At 38.6% G+C, this 24,231-nt stretch overlaps 1 protein-coding gene across 1 annotated transcript; it reads right to left on the bottom strand.

The window, feature by feature from the left end:
• Window positions 1-755: 755 nt before the first annotated feature.
• myofl (myoferlin like) lies at window positions 756-23,566 on the bottom strand. The gene is given in 54 exon segments (XM_053332591.1): window positions 756-1,079; window positions 1,215-1,362; window positions 1,454-1,563; window positions 1,642-1,835; window positions 1,988-2,087; window positions 2,176-2,317; window positions 2,399-2,494; window positions 2,573-2,661; window positions 2,788-2,927; window positions 3,062-3,210; window positions 3,304-3,474; window positions 3,647-3,738; window positions 3,855-4,010; window positions 4,898-5,026; window positions 6,301-6,399; window positions 6,485-6,499; window positions 6,599-6,669; window positions 6,759-6,924; window positions 7,038-7,199; window positions 7,409-7,510; window positions 7,595-7,753; window positions 7,885-8,066; window positions 8,234-8,311; window positions 8,510-8,597; window positions 8,740-8,904; window positions 9,003-9,142; window positions 9,226-9,328; window positions 9,824-9,938; window positions 10,349-10,512; window positions 10,610-10,741; window positions 10,905-11,060; window positions 11,196-11,388; window positions 11,557-11,666; window positions 11,787-11,911; window positions 12,273-12,450; window positions 12,719-12,832; window positions 12,955-13,079; window positions 13,746-13,778; window positions 13,881-13,963; window positions 14,051-14,094; window positions 14,177-14,245; window positions 14,352-14,455; window positions 14,535-14,661; window positions 14,899-15,014; window positions 15,097-15,127; window positions 15,248-15,298; window positions 15,394-15,456; window positions 15,835-15,963; window positions 16,720-16,889; window positions 17,497-17,593; window positions 17,800-17,908; window positions 21,077-21,168; window positions 21,295-21,350; window positions 23,421-23,566. Coding segments are annotated over 54 exon segments (6,363 nt in total). The 5' UTR covers window positions 23,509-23,566; the 3' UTR covers window positions 756-836.
• Between the last annotated feature and the right edge of the window lie 665 nt (window positions 23,567-24,231).

Below are 24,231 nucleotides of genomic sequence, written 5' to 3' on the forward strand. Positions count from 1 at the left end.
ATCATTAAAACTACTTAATTCTTTAATGATATGAGACCCACTGTATAAAAAAATAAATAAATATACTAAACATAATAATAATAAAAATGTTGGAGCTATTTGTTGTTCTTGTTTAATTGAATAATTAAACGTTAATTTATGTATGTTTGTTTGTTTTTGCTGTTTGTTTTGAAGAATATAGCTGAATTAGTTTGATGGTATGATGGTAGCATTGTTTTGGTTAATTTGAGTACTGGTTAATGCTTTTGTTTTGAATTAAGGACAGACTGTCACTAAAAATAATAATAGGCCTACTACTACTGATAAAAATAATAAAATAGTACATTAAAAATAACAATGTATAATCATTTTCCACAAAAAAAATCCTTCTTTATCATTCAAAATTCCATAATCATAAATAAATATATTTCATCTCAAAAGTTTTTTCCTACTTCCCAGTAAAGATCATTTGCAGTGTATGTACGTTTCCACACATCACACTAGTGTAAATTCAATATTATACCATACTATTAGTGATGCCACAAAAAAAAATCATTTTACACAATGAAGGTCAAACATTCAACAAGAACAATTTAGACTTTAAATTATTATCTCTTTTTCAATGTATATATGCACGCAAGTATATGTGTAATTAACGACAAACTTCTCATAGCACTTACTTGTTTTGGCAGCTAAAATGGACATGAAAATTACTTTTTGTTTTGTTACAGCTAACATAATGTTGGTGAAGCACAGAAATTCACACATGCTGAACATAACAATAACAAACTTTATTAAAATATCTTAACATTCTTGATTTTTGCTTTAATTCAAAGATATGAGAAATACATTGATATTCAAGAGATACAAATAATACTGGCAGTGCAAAAAAGAATAAAACTAATAATAAAAGCAGCTCTGATTATGTGAGAGGAAAATGCTGAGTCCCAGTCTGATCTGGTATCAGTAGAGAAATTATTGTATATTTCTGAGGGACAGTAACAGTTAAGAGGACTGTAGATTCTGCAGTAGGAGGACAGACAGCTTCCCTGTAATACTTCTTAGGAGAAAGGCTTCACAATCTTCATTGAGATGTAGTTCTGTGGATATGGAATAGACATTACACATTACATTTCACTCAGACTATGAAATACTGAGAAAATAAATACGAGATTAAAAAAATTTAGTTTAATAATTTTTTAAATCAAGAAATTGAGAAAAGTGAGTGATCTTACGGGTAGAGAGTAGAGCAGGATCCCCAAGAACAACAGAACCAGCAGAAGAACAATCGACAAGATGAAAATCCATTTGAATCTGCGCCAAACTATGAACTTCATGGTCTTGCAAGGGTTTGTAAACCAGAAGAATGATGTGTCTGGGCGGCTGTTGAACAAGAGACAGACAGAAATTTTCACACAATGTAAATTCATGCAAAACAATTCACAATTTAGTTTTTGGAGCCAAATCTTTTTACTTTGGTGGGTCCAGTTTGGGATTCATGTTGGGCTCATCTCTGCCTTTCCCAGCTGGTCTCTCTTCCATCTCCTTCTCCTCCACTATTTCCAGGGTCATCTCCACTTTCCCCTGTGAAATATTGAAATACAGTCACAAACAGGGACTAGGAAAATATAACTAGGATCTGTGCTGTGGATATTAACATACACCAAGCACGTGTTTCCCATCCTGCTCGATGGCACATGGCCACCAGCCTCGTACAGACTTCTGGGAGAAGAGTGAGTTGGGCTGTGGTTTCTTGGAGGAGATTGAGCCCCCCATTCCTGGCAACATCTTCAAGTTGCACTTTTCTGGGGACTTAGCAGGAGGGATCAGATTGAGTAAGTCCAGCTCAACTGAGCCTGCGACAGAGATATGGATAGAAAATAAGTATGTGACTTTCTGGTGCATGTTGTAGATACAATACACACATTATTGTAGTTCTCAGTCTCTGAAAATGTCCCCTTTGCATGCTCAAGGCATAAATTGAGGGAAAATAATGATGATATTTCACCTAAGTAGTCATCCAGAGAGAATTTGTCATTGTCCCATATCTGGACAATCAACTTGGGAGGAATTCGAAATTCAGTTTTGTCCAGATTCCAAAAGTGTTCCTATAAACAGACAGAAAACAAACCAAATGACTATGGTTATAAACAACAACCACTCAGTGTTTTGTTCCTGCTCCATGATTTCACTCACTTTTCTTGAGACAACACACAGCTGTTCTGCAGGCAGGTACTCAAACCCAAAGATGAACCTCCAGTTGAAATTTCCATCACCATCCAGGGACCTGTAATGAACATCAGTTTTCTGCTTGTCCTCCTCCATTCCTGGCATCCACCTAGGACACACGGCACAAATAAGTTTGTTTTAAAAACCCATACCACTTAGAGTTACAGCATATTGATGAATGTAACTGTACCCTTTGACATAGATGTCACTCATGTTTTCTCCAGTGATGCTTGTTTCGTCCAGAATGACGTCAGTTGTGTTCCAAATGATGCCCCTCAAGAAATACCTGTTTAAAAGATTTCATTATATTTCATCCTTCAATGCGTTAAGTTAAAAGCATATTATTTTGTCAAACGTTTCCTACTTCTTGGCTTTGCGTGGAGTGATATCACATGGAGGCCCTGGCAAACCAAGGTTCTTGGGGAAGATGTCCACCCACATTTGAATTTGTCCCTGCATTTGCAGAAAAAAGGATGCCTCATTTAAACAAAACTTATCATGCAGTAACATATGATTGTTTTACAAAGCTTTATATTTGTGTCTTTGCTACAAATAAACTTTTAGTGCTGTTGTTTTAACCTGGGACAAGTTGGGTTGGTGGGAACTGTGCAAAGTTCTGGTCTCAACATGCTCAGATACCAAGCCTTGGTCTCTGAGAACATGCAGGGCCAGTCTCTCTCTCGCTGGTCCCAAGTGTGGGTGGATCACAGTGTTTGCCTCTGCAAATGACACAGCAGTCCATAAAAGACAATGATGAAAGGATATTATGTCACTTTAAGTTAATATAAAAGACACAGCAAACGTGATAATAGAAGTAATAAATTCACAAATAATAAATAGTGACAAGCAGTACCAAAATCTTGCAGGTTGTATAGTTTTCCTGAGAAAGACAGTGAGCTGCCATCTCCTTCTATGTTTGGAGGAGGGATGCCTTTCACCCTGGCCACATTCTGGAGGATCTGAGAGGGCTTCAGCTGGTCTCTCCATTGATTAATTCCTGAGCTGTAAGAAAATGGTACCAATAGAGTCTTGTACATCTCATTTGACTTTAATCAAAGAAAACAGGCATGGTAGGATGTATCAGTTCATGCTTACACGCAGTATGTTTGAGGCAGGCCGCAGCAGGACCTGAAACGGGACAGAAGTCTGTTCTCCAAATCGATGATTGTCTCACCCACTTTTTCATCCCTGCTCAGTAAGTCGTAGTCATACACAGAAATCTTCAGATCCTTGTCATGAGGCAGGAAGCAGGACAGCTCAAACATCCTGGACAAAATTGGAGGACATTACATAATGAGTGTGTTGCTCTTTTATCTCTCTTTTATCTCTCTTTACACATAATAACATCATAAACTCCAAACTGGCTTCAATAATTTGAATGATCAAAAAATTCTAAATCAACAAAAAGTTTTGTGAGCAGGACATATTAGTGTCTCACCTCCCAAACTCTGGATGGAGGGTGTTTGGTTTGTAATTATCTCTGTCATCCACTGTTTTCCTGCCCAGTGTAATCTTGATGTATGGGTCACACTGAAATGATAATGCAAAAAAATATGACATTAGCTTCAATGGTTTCAAGCATCCTTTTAACTGTACATACACATATACAAAGGTGGTTGTTAAGTTGAGCTTAGTGTAAAACTCACCATGCCATTTGTATCCTTAGGCTGCAGGTCAAAACAGCGCACCACATAAAGTCTGACCAGACATTCCTGAGGTCCACTCTCAGGAAGCTCTCTGAACTGGCGTGGTGGAGTCGACACCCCTGGGTCATCAGACAGTGGGTAAATCTTGAACGAGCCCTGTATACCACCAAAGAGGACGACACCATTAGTTATAACATTAGCTATAACACCTCATCTTTTTGGTTGTAGAATGATTACAAGCTTTAAGCCTTAAAACTCTCACAGACACTTATCCACATTCCTTCCCAGGTAAAAGTAGATTGTGGAGTTAGAGAGGATATATGGGCAACTTTAACCACCACCCAAGGAATAATGTGCCAAAATGAAAGATGCTGCTTGGCTGTACAATACAATAAAAAGTACTGGATCATTTTATTCCAGAATTAAATATTCTTTCATTCTCCTATGTCCATTAAGTATGTATCCTAAAATCAGTTTATTGATATTGTGCCTACATATACACATTAAAATGCAACATTATTGCCCATTCAAAGTGGAAATGTCTTTAATATACCAATGATACATAAAACATATACAGTGTTTGATTGGAGTAAACCCTAAAAATAAAAAAAATCTATCCTATCCTGAAAATACAAATCAGCTGGGCAGAAATAATCTTGCTGCCTTTAATTACATGAAATATGCTTTTTACAATACAACAAATAATCCATATTTTTCAAAGTGAACTACACTGCAGTGCAAGATATAACTAGACTGAATAAAAGAAGGATTTCAATTTCAGAATTATCTTAAACTGTAGCAAACTATGCCTTCACAGATGTATCAATCCCAATCTGCAGGTTTTATACATTTTGCCAGTGTCTCAAAGTTTACAGAAAATTCTGTACACCTGCCAAAACTATTCATTGAGTTTAGTTGAAATTGTCCACCAGGGGGCGGGAAAAGGCTATGAAAAGTAGCTGTGCAAGTAGAGACAGCTCACATTGCCATAGTTCAGTAATAGAGGAAGGCTGTAATATTTTCTCAGTGTTCAGCTTCTTTACCTTGAACTCTCCCACCACCGAAGGATCATCTTCTCCATCATCAGTCTTTCCTCGCTGTAGTTTGAAAGTGCTGCAGAAGTCAGTGAGTCCTTTGAATTGGCCAACCTCTTCTAGTTCGCTGTTAAAAACCTGAAAACCACAAAACACAGTAATGCACAAAAAAGGTCAGCAAGCCACAAGCCACATTACAGTTTCCGATGCAACCAACCACAGACCTAAAAACACAGATTAGATCTACGTATACCAGTGTGTTATATTGCACAAAACACAGTCAAACTTTATTTTGAGCTATACCTTATCCTCAAGGTTTCAGATGGCTCCTAATTTTAGAACCAAATTCTATGTTTGGCTAACGTCTGACCGTTTATGTCAGTATCTGAGGATATACAATTGTATGCAAAAGTTTGGGCACCCCTTGACAAAAAACATCAAAACAACTGAAAAAATGTAAACTCAGCCTCTCTAGGAATTGGGAAAAAAACATGCATAGATATTTTTTAAAGTACATTTTAAACAGCCTTTAATGACAAGAAATTAATTTCTCCCTTTTATGGAAATCAATCTCTTGTAACTCTGTTAATGCTAATAGAACTAGAGAGCCATGGGTAAAGGACTTGGAAATGCAGAGTTGTGGTCAGATGCTTTTGTGGCTGCTAAGAAAATATTTACATGCAAATTTACATCCAGGAGAGTCAATATCAATTCTTCTGAGTATACCTACAGGTCAGCTCTCTTTATCCACTGGACAATTGACTTTAATGTGTAAACTTTTGCTTCTAGTAAGGCGATGTATTCTATTCCAGTGGATTCAGGAGAAGTCTCCCTCGATTACACAATGGTACAGGGAAACATTTAAGGTTTTTACTATGGAAAATCTCAGCACTGTTTTAAAAGGTAACAACATTGTCTTTTATAATTTATAGCAGTGCACCACCACTCCTGTGATCTGCTAAATCATCCTGCAGGTTCTATGGACCTCCACAGTTGCCCTAAACTGCTAACTGTATTCATTCCACATTGAAGAGTCAAGAGGTTGAAGAGAGTTTAAAACTGGCACCTGCTGACATTTCTTGTATTACAGTTGTCAACATGCCTCAGGCTTAACAGGCTCGTTAAGAGTCTGAGACATTGTAAAAAGAATGAAATATTGTGGGTGTTGGTTTCAATATCCTAAAGAGACTGTGTTTAAATCTTTTCAATTAAAAACTCACCAAAATATATTATTTGTCAAGGGTGCCCAAACTTGTGCATACAACTTTAAACAACTGCAAAGTGCTGTTGACAAAACAAACTAAAATCCCAGTCCACCACAGTTCACAGGCTCTATCCTTTAACCACCACAAACACAACCACAGATTGAATCATTTTTTGTGTTTTCAAAATGTGTGATGACAAGTTCTCACTTGTAATGTGTCATATCCCTTTTTCAGGTACGGCCCACACTTCTCTTGCTCTCCCACAGAGGCATAGAACTTACTCCACCAGTCTACTGTATCCTCTTCCTACATGATGGAAAGTAACAATTAAATTAGTATTTTTAGAGATGCTATTTATCAGTTGCATATCTTTGAAAAGATAAAGTCTCACCTTTTCAGCTTGAGCCTGCAAAGTGGGATGCAAACAAGACAAAAAATAACATCAATAAAAAGAAGCAGATGGGAAATATTGTCTCCCTACTTTTGTGTGTGCAATACTATTTACCTCAGTTGTCACGATTGGACTCTTCTCAATGTCTATGACAACATCTCCCTGTGCAGCTGTTATCATTGCCACTAGAAAGTTATTGGAAACAGGATGTGATTAATTTCTAGTGCAATGTATGTAGCTGTATGTATGTGTGAAAATCCATGCATGTGTGTACCTCTAGCAGACATGCAGGATTCATCATTAATGCGATACGGGTCACAGCGGAACTCCTCCAGGCAATCGATTGTACATTGACCCACTACAGGTTTCCTACCGAAGGGTCGGTGGTCGATTACTTTCAGAACAATAGGAGGGGTGTACATCTCCTCTTTAGGAAGAAGCTAGGTGAAATAAGTATAAAAAGGACATGCAAAAAGTGTTTAAAATCGACAAATTAACTAGTTATAAGTGTATGAATATTTGGAGTAGGACTAGAAGGTTTGTGGGTTAGTACCACTTTGAGTAGCAGCACAGATCCGGGGAAGTTGGGGTTCTTTTTGAAGTTCTTGATAATGGCAGTTTGAACAATCTCACCACCACATTCCACTATCAAACTGGGAGAGGAAACTGTGGCCAACTGGTAAGTCTTCATGTTCCTCAATCCCCAAGTCAAGACCTGAGATCAAATACAAAGACATCAACACACAAAACAAGACTGGGCAGATTAAAATACTAGGATGGTAGGAGATAAGTTAAAGGAAGGAAGGGAGTTACAGATGAGAAATGCAACAGAAAGGGTTGGGCTGGTCTTGTCTGATCATGTCATGTGTGAGATGGGAATTTATAGTGGCTGGCACAGATAAACTGGATGAGTTGATGATGTACCTCAATCGCAGTAAGCTGCACTACAGGCCTGATTCCCTGGGGAACCATGTAGAGGTTCTCCCCCCGCCGAGGAGGGACCAGGGGCAAATCTCCCTCATTCACCTGGAGAGCAAAGCATCATCTTCTAAGTGTAATGTCATAAACTTATGTTGCAGTACAATTGAAATTCTTTAATGTCTTCTTTACCTTGTCCTTCAGTAGAAGCTCAGCAGCCAGCAGTACTTCTCCTGCATTGCGACCTTTTTTGGTGACTGGGAACCACAGCAGCTTTGGGCTGACAGCCACACTGGGGTTCAGTTTCACTACTGGGGGGCATGTACAGCAACCCATGGGCTCATCTTTACCCTAATGAATAAAGTCCAGCAGCACACAAAAACATCCAAATCCATCATGAACTTCAGTTGTATTTCTAGATTAAAATGTTTGTATGTATCTAATAATTAATAGAAATATGTCACTTAAAGAATATCACGCACCACTTGATCGCTGTCATACAGCTCCAAGACTACATCAGGAGGACTGCGGGCAATGGTCTGTGGGTCTCCATGGATCTCAATGTCCTCAAAGATGAGTGTCTGATCCCATGTAGGGTTCAGAGTCATCCTTATGACTTCTGTGGTCTTACTCATGTACAGGAATGACACGTGGGCATAAGGATCTGGAGAAGACAAAGGTATTATCGTGATTGAAATATGAGATCATTTGTATGAAATTTGGTTATTTTTACTCGCAAAATTGTACATCACCAGTAGATTTGGTTTATTCCTCTTGATCAGGGTTTTGCTTTCTCTGGTTATTCTGAGATACAAGTTTTATTTTTTTTACCTGAGAAACTGTCTTTGTCCATGGCACAGAGATTTCTCGCCTGATACACGTACACTCTCAGATGGTAAATGTAAGACCCTGAAGGGAGATCATGTTTATCAGTGTTTAGAAATTCATCACCACCTAACCTGATTAGGCATGTGCACATATTGGTTCAGATTTTACTAGCTTCTTGATTCAAAGTTGTATTTCATTAGGACCAGTCAGGAAGTAGCAATTAAGGATAGATGAAAGCTTTAATCAGCATTAGTGACTTTATGTAACCCATATACTTACGGTTAAAGTGGCAGGAAACAGTGGGTGTGTTGGCACCAAATCGCTTGGCTGCACCAGTTTTACTGGCCTTTTCGTCAACATCAACCCCCTGTTAAGAAAACACAGAGTAGGGTACTTATCAAGGAGTGCTTCACGACAAAAAATAAACTTCCTGCGTTATATGTCCACATCTAACAGGAACTGGCACATGCAGGAGAATAATGAGAGGATATGACTCAGATGACACTCACTAATGCTCCTTCCAGTCTGAAAATGGCAGAGGCCCCGATGCAGTCAGATGGGACCATCTTTCTTCTCCAACGGCGACGGCGGAATGTGTCAGAGGTGCGTTCCTTCCTGTGGAACTTCCAGCCAATCAGGGAAGAGAATTCCCAGCCTTCCCCTGCATCTCGCCTCTGTTGAAGAGATGAGGACAAGAAAAGATTGAGTAACTTCACTCACAACAATCTTTCAAATAAACATCTTCTCAAATTCTCATCTATTTCGTCCTCACCTCAACAGCAACCATTTTATCAGATGTCTTCTTCCTCGGTCTTATGAGCCTCCTCCTGCGGTGGACATGGTACATCTTTTCTGCTGCAACCCAGGATTTGGGCTTATCATCCGGAGGAATGGTAACCCCATATTCCCAACCTATTCCCAGGAGACACATAGACCTGGTTAGACGTGCAGTATTTCAACCGTCATACTTTTTATTTAAATAAAGTGTTCATTACCATTCTCATCTACAGCTCTGTTGCTGTCAAAACTCCATTCATCCTCCCAGGCCCATCCTGATGGAGTCTCAAAGTCTCCTGGGCTTTGTGCCTGTTCTCCATTCTAAACAACATAGACACTCATTTATTTATTTGATATAGTATAGCTGTAGTATTTGGTGCTTAAAAATTCTTAATTTTGTTTGCCTCAACGATAATTATGAACACTAATACAAACAATACTGATTAGGATTTAATTGTTCAGATATATGGATAAATATATACAAATGCAGACCACAGCTTTACAAATGCAAAGAGTTTCTTACTTTTCATTTTACTTTAAATAATTATAATCCTTAAAGCTGCTTGAACTCATTTTTGGGGGGCCTGATGACATCCAGTACTCACTCTCTTTTGTTTTGCTCTCGACCAGTTCCTGAGGGTAACATCTGGCTTTTACACAACTAAATGTTCCACTATGCTCTCCAACTAGTTGGTAACGTTCCCCTAATAAAATCTACACATCAAAACCAAAACACACTTCGTCACATCCATGAAGAGCCATGCGTGTGTGCGTGTGTGTGTGTGTGTGTGTGTGGGCAAGAATATTATGTCGTACCACATCCGTGTATTGCTCTTCAGCAGGCTTCCAATCCCCACCAGGGAAACGTGTTTCATTCTGAAAAACTTCATCTGTGAACTCGGTGTGGCCCGCATCTGCTTCTGTCAACAGGCTGTAGAAAACACCAGAACATCACACAGGTTAATGGCTGGGTTCTGTGACTCAGACAGTAGCTATGCAGTACTATGATAAACAGAGAGGAACAGGTCAGGAAGACATGCTTCAGAGAGCTAAAATTATTTACATGAACCTTGGTGGGTAAGCACTTAAGAAGTAGGAGGCCCTCAGAGAGGGAGATCTCCTTATGCCGAAACGCTGACGGGCTCCAAAAATTTCCTGTGATTGTGTTCGTAATAAGATATTTTATTGTGGCTGGTACAAGCAGAAATGATTACTGTGATTACTGCCACTTAATAGAAGATAAAGCTGAACTATGAACAGGGCTGTTAAAATAACAGCAGGATGTTTATCCTTGAAACTGTGCAAGCCATTAATCACAGTAGACAATGTTTGTTAACATACCATCGCTCAGGGTCCACAAACCAGTCTTCCTCCCACTCCCATCCACGGGGTGGCAGAAAGCGTTCTCGTTTGAGTTTCACTTTCCCAGTCACATCTGAGAACTTGTGGCGGCCAACCAGACCAGTGGTTCCCCACTTCCCAAAAACCTGGGCCTGGTTCTCGTACTGCATAGAGAAAGCAAGAGATGAGTTTTTTTCACAACAGAAATGTTACAGAAACCATAAGAAAAAAATAAAAATGCATTCTAAAAAGCTACTGCACCATTTCAGCATATACACTGAAGTTTCCCTCTGAGAAGCTGTTGAACTTCTTCTCATAGGTAGAGAGACCAAGCCACATGCTGACCCGCAGCTGAACAGGAATCTTCAGACCTTTGTTTTTGTCCATTGGGTACTGAAAAAGCAAAATGTATGAGAGTGTAAGGCTCTTTCTGAAATGTAATAATGAAACACATTAAATGAAATTGGGTTTGTAAGACCTGCTGAACAATAACAATAATAAATAAAACATCTATCACCTTAGAGTGAAAGTGTTATTGTGTCAGCTAGTCTTGTACCTGCATGAAGATGGTTTGAGTCTTTCCACAGTGTTTACCACAGGCTTGTTCACTGAAGTTGGAATACAGAATCTGGTTTGCTGGGACTCGGGCAAAAGCCACACGCTTCTCTCCCCTCAGCATCCAGATGATCACATCTGGCATGCTGTTCTGAGGCTGACAGAGACACAACATTTCATAATGAAGTTTTGTTTATATCTCTTTTATCAATATCATATTTTTGCTTAAGTCAGCAACCTGGACCCCATGCAGTGTAAAGCAACCTTTGCATTGTTTTGTTTTTTTGCTGACCTCCATTGCTAGCTGCTTGATTCTGTCCAACCAGTCTTCAATGTCACTGATGGTATCTCTGACATCTGTAGCCTCTTCTCTCATGCGACTGGCCATCTGGCTGAGACTCTCCAAAGCGGCATCACGCAGGCTTTTTATTTGGAGATCCAGTGCAGTCACGTTGGGCTGCCCCTCCAGCAATGGAAGCTGGAAACTGTCAAAATGTTGTTATTGAAAGTAACAATAGCTGAACTTTATCCACAGCCACCTGCAATTGTATTTGACCTAACACTTCAGATTCCAAATCACATGTTATATTACAGTATTACATAATACAAACAACTCATAGGTCGAGTGACGGATCTGTGTGGTTCTGTCTTACTTGTTAATGTCCTCAATCATGTGGTTGATGAGTTTGAGCCAAATCTCTGCCAGACGTGTGTGAGACAACTTGGCTAAGATGGCTGTTTTTAAAGAGGTGAGATGGGACTCCTAAAATAAATGACAAAGATTAAAGGATATTGTTGAGCCCTGTACTACCTGCAAAGACATGCAATCTTTAAACACACACAAAACATATTGTACAGATGTGTCACTGTGACTCATTCTCACCAGTCTCTCAGTGATACAGAGGAGAACATTGACAGAGTCCAGACGGTAGCTGATGTCTTCCCAGTATGAAGTCAGGATAACTACAGGCTTCGTGTCAGCCCAGGGCAGGTAATAGTAGTGATTACCTATAGGATACAAAATAAATACACCCAATCATGTTAAACACAAGTTGTGGAACTGACCACATATTAAAATTGGCTGTCCATGTGGTTGTTGATCTTGAGGAACTTTTTAATTTGACTGATTTATAGTTTTATAAATATTTATAGTTTGAATATTTTAATCAGAACAGATTTAACTTTTTGAAAAATGACAGTTTATATATAATTCATTTGGAGCTCCCAACATGATCTTACCATTAAGTCAGATAATAAAGATGTTCCATACTCAAAACAGATTTACAAGCCAAAAAAAAGAGAAACCTTTGACTATTACATGTAACAGACATGTAATGAAGACTTTGTCAATGTTTTGTCAGTTTCATACCATCAAACACAGCAAAGCTGTATTGGGTTGTAGATGCCAGTGGCTTGCAGGTGGAGTCCAACTTGTTACCATAGTTACCAATGCTGACCTCGAACTGGATTGGCTCGCCTGGCTCTTGGAGCATGCACGCACTATGGAACACAGTGCAGAGAGAGTACTTCCTCCTCCGCTGGTATTTCTGTACACAATTATAAATGGACATGACGTGACAGTGTTAGAGGTTGTGGCACGAATATTTATTCCTACACTTCCTTTCTCACTTTCAGTTAAAAGTATCCTCTCTGACCAGCTCAGGCCACCTTCACAAGTACAGAGTACAAGACAAACACTGTTATCACAATGTCAAGGAAAAGTTTCATTAAGCAATACGTCAACTTTCAAAATTCCAAACCATTGGTAAAGGTTAAAAAGAAGTCAAAATAACGAGCAGCACACAGGGAATATACCTGTGCCACCAGGATGTCATCACTGGAGATCTCATCTACGTTCTTATCAACCTTCCCATCCAGCTCAGTGGACAGTTCAACAAGGACCCTCCCCCTGTAAGCCACCCCTTCCGCCTGCAATGTATCAAAGTGCAACAATATCATGTACACATGAAATATGATGTGAATAGCACAAATAATAACATAGCAAGCCAAAATTGCTGAACCCTCCATACTGAGGTGATGGGGTCGTATACCTTGCCAAAGTTGAGTTCCTCATATGGATCAAGGAGGCCAGTAAATTCTCTTGGGCTGCCATACAGGTTGACATAGCAAGGCCCAAAAGCTGGGAGAAAACCAACCTGAGACGCTGCACTGCTCGCTGTAACACACAGACACTCCCTTTAAAACCCACCAGCGCATTCTCAAGGCTAAAATAATCAGGAGTTATTTTTAAAATAAATGTATATCAATGTATATCATCATACTATGTAGCTTGCAATGAGAAAAAACATATTTGGGGTTTAAGGGCCCCACTGCTTTCCACCTGAGGAGTCTCTCAGCTACAGAACTACAGTCCCCTCCAAAAGTATTGGGACAGTGAGGCCAATTCCTTTATTTTGGCTTTTATTTCCAGGTAATCACACCTGGATCTGATACACAACTTAGAAGATAGCATTATTTGTAACGGAACACCACATTTTTAGGTAAGCAAAAGTAATGTGTGAGTAATATGAACATGTGACTGACAGGTGTGTTTTGTTGTCCAGTTGTGTCCTATTACATTGATTATTCAAACAATAAATAGCGCTGAATGTATACGCTCAGTTTTAGATTTGGGTTTTGCCTGTGCGGACTTAGTTAGTTATAGTTTGAGTTTCATATTCATATTTTGATATCAAACCCAAATGTTTTCAGTCTACAGCAAAAATAAAGGAATTGGCCTCACTGTTCCAATACTTTTGGAGGGGACTGTATCTGTTAGAGGTTATCTATTTTTGATGTAAAACAATAAAACTGTGATAGCAAGCCATCATTTCTTACGTACTTTCAGACATGTTGCCATTTTCACCCTGTGTGTCTGTTTCAAATGAAAAAAACAAAATATACATATTGAACATTATATTGTAACATCCAAATTTAAAACACTAAGTGACAACAATCCCAAAAATTGCACCATTACCATCAATCTCTCCTCCAGGAGAGGATATTTTGCTCAGATCTAAAAAAGTTGTTCCTATGGCATCATTCTTGGTTAGACGATCCCTGCCAAGAGGAAATTCACATGTCAACTGTGGCTTGTGATATTATTGTCAATTATGCAGATGACTATGAATGAATTTTAGCCCTTACCAGTCATACATAGTCAACTTGATGCGGTCACACATTGAAGGGAACTACAGAGGCAGACAGTGTGTTAATTAGTGCTGATGGTCAAAGTGTAAATTTGAAATTTGAAACAAGCCTGTAAGATTGTACCTTGACTTGGAGATTGACGACTTGATTCCACTCTGGATTTGCATTTCTCTCAATGATTTTGGTGCACAGCTAAAAGAAACAAACCAAAAATACGTATCAACAATATGCATAAATCAAGAACATACAAAAACATAAAAAATAAAAGATTTTGTCCTTTTACTCAATCATGAAATACCTTTTTCCCAGCAAAACTGATTTCCAAATATGGATCCACCAAGTTTTTCCTGTCTCCATCCCCTCCAAAGACCTGTTTTACTGTCTGAACAAAGGCATCGTCCACTGCAATAGAAGATACTTTCTCAGTCGAGGTTCCTCAGTGGGGTTAATGCAAGCTTTACAGGAATTTACAGGAACTTACTTTGTGGCATATCCTCAGCACGGTAGACTTTGATGCTGAGTGTGGCCCCCCGCATTGTGATACCAGCTGGCACCAAAAGGTTACTCTCTATGTCGTCCTGCTCCTCACTTATCTCTCTCCTTTCACTCTGCATCCAGGAGAGGAGAGGAGAGGAGAGGAGAGGAGAGGAGAGGAGAGGAGAGGAGAGGAGAGGAGAGGAGAGGAAAGGAGAGGAGAGGAGAGGAGAGGAGAGGAGAGGAGAGGAGAGGAGAGGAGAGGAGAGGAGAGGAGAGGAGAGGAGAGGAGATCATGCTGCTATTTAATACTGATCTATACTTGGATTTGAGAATGTTACGATTTTGATTATAAGTAAAGGCACTCGCACCGGTGGGTCATCCCCAGTTGCCACAACAATTATGGTGACTTTAAGGTAACCTCGGGCTCCTGAGGTAGAGTCATCGGGATCACTCAGGAGGAGCCACTTCCTCATTATGGCGTGACCTGTACACAGTATAATATTTAACACATTCAGATATTGACATACATTATCTATATAGTATGTATTTCAAATGCAAATACTGACCAGGTTCATCATAGATATAGCCAACATCCAACTGGGTAAGCAAGAAAAAAATATGAGGTTAATGCAACAATTCTGAAATCTGTCAGCCTGCTGGTGATAAAAGTGAGTGAGTGATAAATCTTCTATTGGTCAAAAACAAAGCAGTACATACCTTGAACTCGCCTATCAGACTGTCTGCTCTGAGGGAGAAGGAGTCATAAACCTGTCAAGAAAAACAAAGCAGCTAATCTTCACATATGCAGAAAGCACATAATGTCCTTTTATATTAAAAACTGCATTACAGGTATCAGTACTCACCCTAAGACTAATGCTCTCATCAAACAGCTCTGATGGGAGCATGTTAACGTTGTAGAAAAACATCTGAGGGACAGAAAAAAGTCATGCTGTATATGAAGGAGTATAAGCTACATTTTGTTATCTTTGATTATGACAAATACTACTCACTTAAAATTTAATAGCCGATATTTCTATGCTTTGGCAAAAACTGAGACAAAGGAAAGTGCATAGAAGAAGAATCAGACATAAGAGAAAGCTGAAGATGTTGCGTTCAAGATCCAAGCTGTCATATCACCACTGCCGATAAAGAGAGGAATACCTCAGCAGGTTATTAAAACTGGCAGAGATTATAAAGCAAAAAGAAGATCAGACGATGTTAAAATAGACAAGCAAGGTAAAAGCAAGACTTCTTTTATGTATTTGTATTTTTTATGTATTTTTGTGTGATAATGAACTCATTACCTCATCAAAGAATGGGTTATTTCCTCTTCTGATTCTAGTCCTGTGGGTCTGTCCACAAACATTCACTTTCACCACTGGTTTGATGTTGTTGCCAGGCAGCTGTCGACCCTCGATAACACGAACACGAATCTGGAACAGTGAGGCAGTTTATCTAGATTGTTTATGAAAAGCCACCACTGACTATTTAAACATGACTCACTAAGACCAAGAAAGTACATCATATCACTCCAGTTCTAAGATCTTTAAACTATTTCCTGTTTGTCAAATAATAGACTTTAAAACTGCAGTTGGTTTAATAAGTCACGGAATGGAAAAATACACTTCTTATCAGTTTTCTTCAGTTTTTATGCTCTTCATATCTGGAATAAACTGCAGGTCCTCTGCAAATCTCAGTTGTTTTAAACAGTTTTTTGTTAAATCCAAATTTTAGGGTTAATACCCCACTGTACTTTAGATGGTAATTTCCTGTTTTATCTTTCTTATTCTATTTTAGCTTAATTTATTTCATTTTTGATGCATTTTATGTTTTATGTAAACTTTGAATTGCCTTGTTGTTGAAATGTGCTGTACAAATAAAATTGTTGTGCCTTGCCAAATGAGAACTACCTAATCAGACACATATCTGGGCTTTTCATGGGAGCATAAACAAGCTCCCAAAGAAAATCATTTATGAATGATTTTGGCCTGATGCAAGACCAAAAGGACGATCACATGTCTGAAATGAAAGATAATTGTTATAATTCTCTTCCTATTGGCTGGTCCAGTCGCCAATGTATATTTACACTGGTGACGCCTGCTGTCATTCACAACTAGCATTAAGACTTCCATCCTAAATTGACATTTGTGATTATCCAGTAATTAGAGTGATCGAAACTTAAACAATACCTGGAAGTCCTGGGGCTTATTAGCCAGGGCTCTATGCCTCTTACGGCTAAGACGGATTGGCTTGTGGCTGGGTTTCCCAGGGTGGTTTGGTGAGGCAGCTGCTCCTGGACTTCCATCCTGACCCCCTGCATCCACTTCTGCCTCCCCCTCCTCACCCTCCTCATTGTCTCCTGTAATCACAAACATTCTTGAATCAATATTCTGTATACACTTAATACTGTTTTTTTACAGCTTGATTTACTACCATCATAAAATAGACAGCAAAATGTGATTGAAAGCAACAATAATCAATGAGCCATCTTTTCCCCTGTAGGAGAATGTCCCAAAACCAATAATATTAAAACAGTTAAATGAATAGCAGCACTTAATCAGTGTATTGTACTTCGTTGGCAAGATAATAATCCGCCATTTGTATACATTATTTTTTTATCCAGTCTTCCATATTAAAAAGTTGTGTATAATCTGATGAAAACTCTGAATGAGTTTTTAATGTTTGGGCTAGGCAAGTTGCTAAAATGGCATGGATTTTTAGTAAACTAATTGTTTTTTAAATTCCTTTTCAGTATGTGCATTAATTAATACATTGCATTAATGTTCATCCTTGTGTCTTGCTGATCATTGTGAATCTCAGGAAAAAATTATATATGGATTATTGTAGGGGGGTGTTTTTCATTTAGTTTTGTTCTTTTGAGAGGGAAATCCAACATCACCATCTGTTTTCATTATGAGGGAAAGAGGATTTTATCATGTGTCTTAAGTGAATTGGTGCATACTTACCAGCGTCCACCTGAGTCATGTCTCCATTAGGCTGATTATTTAAGTTTGGAGTGCTGCTGGCTGGTGGCTCATACCCAATGATCAAATTAATGGTTGCCTGAAAAAAGTATGTTTTCTCTATTAATATTATTAGCTCTAATGTATTATTAGGTTTAATAGCAAATGATATGTCATGAACATTCATCATATTCAGCAACGTGTTGTCTTTACAGATCCCAGTGATTCAAGGTTAAATCTGATAATCAAAAAGTGAAATGTGCATGTAACCTGTCAGGAATCATGTTATTAACTTAAGATATTTACCCCAATGGCCTGTTGTTTCTCATTAATCAAGGGCACATTCTTGAATGGGAGGGACCTCGCGTTACCACTGGCCAGGTCTCTCAGAAAGATTTTTGCTGAGCCTATGAACCTGAAAAGCAATTGCAGAATTATTAATTTTCGTGAAAAACATCTGAGACTTTATTTAGACTTATGTCAAGGACGATAAATTTGCAGCTGGAGAGAAACAATTGCTTTTGTTTAAAGAGGAAGCCAGGATGAATAGCTAAAACAACTTCTGTATAAGGAAATGGTAAATGGACTGTACTTATATAGCGCTTTTCTAGTCATTATGACCACTCAAAGCGCTTTTACATTACGTCTCATTCACCCATTTACACACTGATGGCAGAGGATACCACGGCTGCTCATCAGACGGAAACTAATCATTCATACACATTCATACACCGTTGGCACAGCGACAGCAGCAATTTGGGGTTAAGTGTCTTGCCCAAGGACACATTGACATATGGACTAGAGGAGCTAGGAATCGAATCACCAATCTTCCAATTGGTGGACAACTGCTCTACCTCCTGATCCACAGCCGCTTCAGTACCACAAACTTCATGAGGGAATTATACATAATATCTATGACTCTAATTACTTTTTAAAGAACAATGACAGTTTCCACTTCCCAATTTCACTTCTCTTCACTACTCTTTGTCTACCAAACAGATATGTGGAAACAGTGATTAATACCACCCATGACAGAATGTGCGCTGATAGAATGCTCCTGTGTACTACCGCATTCAGCCTGTTGCTAAATAGGCCTGTTCCATAGGCAACCATACATGCCCAAGCCATAACAAAAGCACCACCATATTTAACAGATCAGGTGCCGTGTTTTAGTTATGAGTCTTTTTTTCTCCAAATGTTCCTCTTTCCATCATTTTGTTTCAGACTTTCTGTTTTTGCGTCATGTGGTGAGTCTTCTGAGGTTATGGTCACGTAGTCTTCTCTTTAACAAGAAAACATATACGCCCACATCCTAAAGAGAATTTTTTGCTTACTATGCAGCCATAAGGGTTTTTTTGTTGTCACTATGAAAATTATTTTCCAGTCATCCACATGTTGTTTGTCATTTTCTAGTTTTTCTGTGCAACAGCTTTTTAGAACATACTCAGTTATTGATTTTGGCAAACCAACTCTCTTTGATATCTCTGTTTTTTTTTCAGCCTCACTATTATCTTCATCGCTTGCATAGCAACCATTTTATTCATATTGACAGACAACTCCACCTCAGTCTCAACTTTCAACTCTCAATCTGCACGTGAGCTTTTTATGCATGAACATTGAAACAACACACAGCTGCCCAATAAATGTTTTAACCAAGTGTCCAATTATTTTAGAACCCTTAAACTTTGGGCGATATATGTTAAAAGAGCTATATTTGTATATATATTGCTGTAACACAGAGCCTGGAGAAACAAAATATTCGCAGCCATTCAAATACTCTCTGACTGAACTGCATATAAGAAGTCCTCCCTGTGACAAACATCCTGGCTAACCCTTGCAACAGTCATTTGGGAGTTGCAGTAGTGTCTTTCTAGAGAACGAATGGGATACTTTGCTCAATGACAAGGACCATCTGGTTACACAGGCAAGACCGTAGGATGAAGAAAAAGTGCACGAAAAAAACAAAAAAGACAGAAACAATTCACATGCACCACAGGCATGTGCTGGGAGTTCTGTGCCCAGTTTAAGGCTGGGCAAATTTAGAGGCAGGGAGGTTGGTCTTAAGCAGACAGAACAGGCACACTCACAATATTCAGGATTATGTCGCTCAGGCTCTCTTTTTCTTCTCACTTGTTCTCAGCTCTAATTTTTCATCCAATCTTTAAAAAACTGTCCTTGAAAAGCAGGGTCAGTGGTGGAGGATTAGACTGAGAGATAATCTAATATAAGACTTTTCACTATTCCTGCCGTTGTAGAAGCCACACACAGTGATTGGTTTATACATATTTATGTTTGTATATACAACTCTACTCCTACTAGAAACCAAAACTTTGACCTCTAGTCTAAAGTGTTTGGAACTTCCCCATTGAATACAAAGAAACAGATTTTTTAACCACAGTGGAAGAGCCAGGTGATGACTTTTATGGAATATTGATATATTTTCTTCAACTACTTGCCACTGCCTTTTAGCAAAGCAACAAAAAAATCTTTGCCATACAAACTGAGCAGTCAAAAGTGACTGGCTGGAGATGGCTTATGTTGATGGTACAACAGATTAGACAGAAGGCTTTCTGAGTCACATTGCTCTTCTAGATTTTCTGAGATTGTAGGCATAGTGGAGAATGCATTACCAATCTGGTGTGTTTCCCTACTGAATCAGCTGTGTATAAAGTTCATTTTGCAAATCATACAGGCAGAGCTAGTCATCACAGATGTGCCAATGACAAGCCAGCGCAAGCTTTCTTGCTCAGCACCCCACCACTCCCACTGCATGAGTGTCAGGCAGTGATCATGGAAAAATATCCAAGTGCATTCGTGGCTTCGTGGCTGAGGCAGACAACACTCCACCACTACCCCCACCTCTTGAGCCTGCCTCCCAAAATAATTTATATTCTACACAATCAGTCACCAGAGTGACTCAGAGGAATTGTTGTTACTTGGATCTACCAGACAAAATGCCATATCTTGAAGAAACATAATTTCCTTTTAAGGCAAGGTTCCCAGAAAGAGCTTGAGTGCTATTGTGAGGAAGACAAAGCACCTTCTTATTAAAACTGCAAGTCTAAACATGGTTGAAGCACATCTTGTGTTTATACAGCTAAGTAAAGTAATAACATGCTACTCTGCACTATAGGAAAGGATCACAATAACTATATATATAATATATAAAAAATATATATATATAATATTCAGCCATACTGTTGGAATAAGCAGGTTGTAATATTGGGAATCTAGATATAAATGCTAAAATGTGAATACTTTCACAGATTATAATCACACGCCTACATTCTCAAAAGGTAAACCTTTGAGGAGGGGTGTGGTTTTCCCTTTCAGTCAAAACATAACATGGGTGTTCGTTTTTTGAGGGAGGGGGGTTTCTTTGTTAACTGTCTGCAGTCACTCATGAGGAGAAGTGGTTTTCACTCAGAAGCAGAAGGATGTTTCTGTAAGCGGTACTTTGTCACACATTATGTAAGTTTGAGGTTGATTCACTCCAAAAGGCAAAAATGTGGTTGGCATTCCTGTTTGGTTTAGGACAACACAGGTATGAATTAAGCTTTAATTTGGTGAAAAGTCCACATACTTGTGTTTGCCAATTGTTTCATAGTCTTTCACCACAACATCGATGAATGAGGATGCATCCAAGGGAGAGCCTTTCAGGTCAAATTCAAGCACCTGTAATTGGAAAGAAGTGACTGTTACAAACCATTTTAACCCTGGCAATAGCAGCTCTCAGAAGATTTATCATGTCCCAGTTAACAAGTTCACATACTGTAACTCACACATTCCAGTCAAACTTACTTCATTCCATACAGGATTCAGTTCATTGTCAATTGTTTTGGTTTTCTTCTTTTCACCTGTAAGCACAATCAATCATTACATGTATTGGCAAAAACTCAAATACACAAAAAAGAGATTTCTGATGTTACAATATTATGTCAACAGCTGTGTAGAAACACTGTGTACACAAACAAGCTTCAAATGAGATTCTTCCATGAAATAAATGACAGAAATGACATTTTAATGTAGGATGGGTGATCTAGTTTTGCATAAAAATGAAGAAATTTAGAGGAATTGTCCGAAACGGAATTGAATACAAATTATCAGTATATGCTGATGATTTGTTATTGTATGTAACTGATCCTACAATTTCTATCCCTGCTGTTTTAAGTATTCTGGAGAACTTCAGTTCCTTTTCAGGTTACAAATCAAATCTGGAGAAAAGTGCATGTTTTCCCGTTAACACTGCAGCATATTGTCTCCAACAGTCAGAATTGCACATTTGCGCAACAATCAGTTATTGTTGTGCAAATGTGCAATTCTGTTATGTATTATTGTTGCGCAAATGTGCAACTTTACTTTTACTTTTATTTTATTTCTTTGTTCTTTTAACTATGGCGGCAGTGGTCTCAGCACTTAGAGCCCAAGACAAATCAGTCAGACGTACCTTTTCAATTTAGTATATAACTATATCTAACCTTGCCTCAGCTAATTTCACTCCCCTTATCTCAAGGAGTACATCAGATATTCAAAGGTGGGGTAACCTCCCCCTTTCATTAATCGGCAGGATCAATGTTGTCAAAATTAATATTTTACCAAAATTTATTTCTATCAAGTTCTACACAGGGTCCATTTTTCTAAGTCAAGACTTTCTGAAATATATCCGGAAGTGGAAGACAAATATGATAAATGTCATGGCTCTCCCTGTCACCTTAGCCACATGTCTTTTCTTTGCACTGATCTGAATGGTTTTTGGACTGGCTACTTCACCATTATGTCCACTGTTCTTGGAGTAAATCTGCAGGCTTGCCCATTGATTGATATATTTGGCATTCCTGACGCTTCACTTGCACTAAATTCTATACAAAAGAATATTATAGCTTAGACATCCTTACTAGCAAGACATTCTTTATTATTGCATTGGAAGTCTGCTAAATATCCTTCCAGCTCCTGGTGGCTTAAAGACACCCTGTTTTTTCTAAAACTTGGGAAAATTAAATAATAATAATAATAATAATAATAATAATAATAACAGGTGTGATTTATATAGCGCCTTTCACAAACCCAAGGACGCTTCAATACATGTTGAGAGGATGTACTGACAAGTTTTTTCACAAATGGCAACCCTTTATTTCTTATTTCACAAAGAGGTACTTCCCAATTGAATGTGTGCCTGTTGTTGTTGTTGTTGTTGTTGTTGTACTTAATAATGCATAAGTAACCAATATTATGTATTGGTCAGGATGAGCCGAGTCAGGGTGGGGGGGAGTTTGTTCATTTCATCATCATTGAATTATTTCCATTCCTGCCACACTCTAATCAGTGTTCTTCTATTTGAAGTTTTCATATTTATGTATACTATACTATGTATATGTGTAGACTGTATGTATGTATGCATATTTGTATATATTGAACAAAAAAAACTAAATGTAAATTATAATTCTGTGACTGGAAGTATCTTATGTTCTTTTTCAATAAAAATATTTTGGGAAAAAAAGAAGAAGAAAAATCCAGTAGTGGCCAAAACTGTTTATATTCTCTGAGTACAGAGGGTTACTCTTAACCTTATAAGGATGTTCTCCGTTTTGTATGTGAGTCACTGCCAAAATATTCTTTATACTGAAAGTGGAGCCTGGGAACCCAGGTCCTACAGGGAGTTCCAGGGGGTCCCCAGCAATAACGGGATTTATTTTCACTATAATTTCATCCATAAGTAACACAATCACACAATATATAAATATTTTGCTTATGGGTTTCATACTACACACTGTAGCATCTAAAAGTAAAAATTATTTCTATTTGGAAGTAAATGTGGAGTCAGAAAATGTTACACTTTTATAAGCGGCTTGATGAAGCTGTCTGAGCAACAAACAAAAAACAGTTACCCGAGCACGCAGACAAAGTTAGAATAATAATCACTGACTCACCTCTGAAGATAATAGAAGTTATTGGATCAGGGTTTCCAAGTTTCTTTTTGGGGATCCCACTGGCGGACTCAACATTGACCCGCAGCATCTTGATGAAAACCAAATTTATTTATTGAAGTGAACCATAATCCTTGGGGAATGAGACAGACCCTGCATAGGGAACTGAAATGAACAGATGTGAGCACGATAGGGGAGTGGATATGGGGCCGTTACGCATGACTCATACAGAGGCATGAAAAAACACCAGCCAGCCCGAGCCCGGGCACACCGACTTACCTGAAGAGGATAGTCTACTTCATTACTTCTTCAAAATATCTTATAGCTTTAACTCAAAGTTGTGTTACTCATCACTGTGCAGTACTGTAGGTTCATTCAAAATCTTTGCACACAAGCCACAAGCGGAGTTTATCCACTTGTCTTCTCTTGTACTGCAGCGCCCCCCAGTGGATCATAGTAATAGTTTGTATTAAAATTCAAAAACTCTAGCTACTTGTCATGAGCATGAAGACATAAAGGTTAAGCTGCTTTATAACTACTTAGTATGATATGTAGGCCTATCACTATACCTGATAAGGCACACACACACACACACACACACACACACACAAAGAAAGACAGAAATCACGCTAGAAGAGAGCATCCGTACCAAGCAAGAGATCAGATAGAGGGTATGGTGTGTGCACCTCTCCACACACCAGCAGCGGACCATTTCATACGGAAACGTATTGTTGCTGCCACACCAGAAAAAGAAAAAAGCATTGTATCACATTAACTTATAACGTGTATCACATTGTAACGTTATAATAGATCA

This window comes from Scomber japonicus, chromosome 14 (assembly GCF_027409825.1).
Source record: "Scomber japonicus isolate fScoJap1 chromosome 14, fScoJap1.pri, whole genome shotgun sequence".
Taxonomy (NCBI): Eukaryota; Metazoa; Chordata; class Actinopteri; order Scombriformes; family Scombridae; genus Scomber; species Scomber japonicus.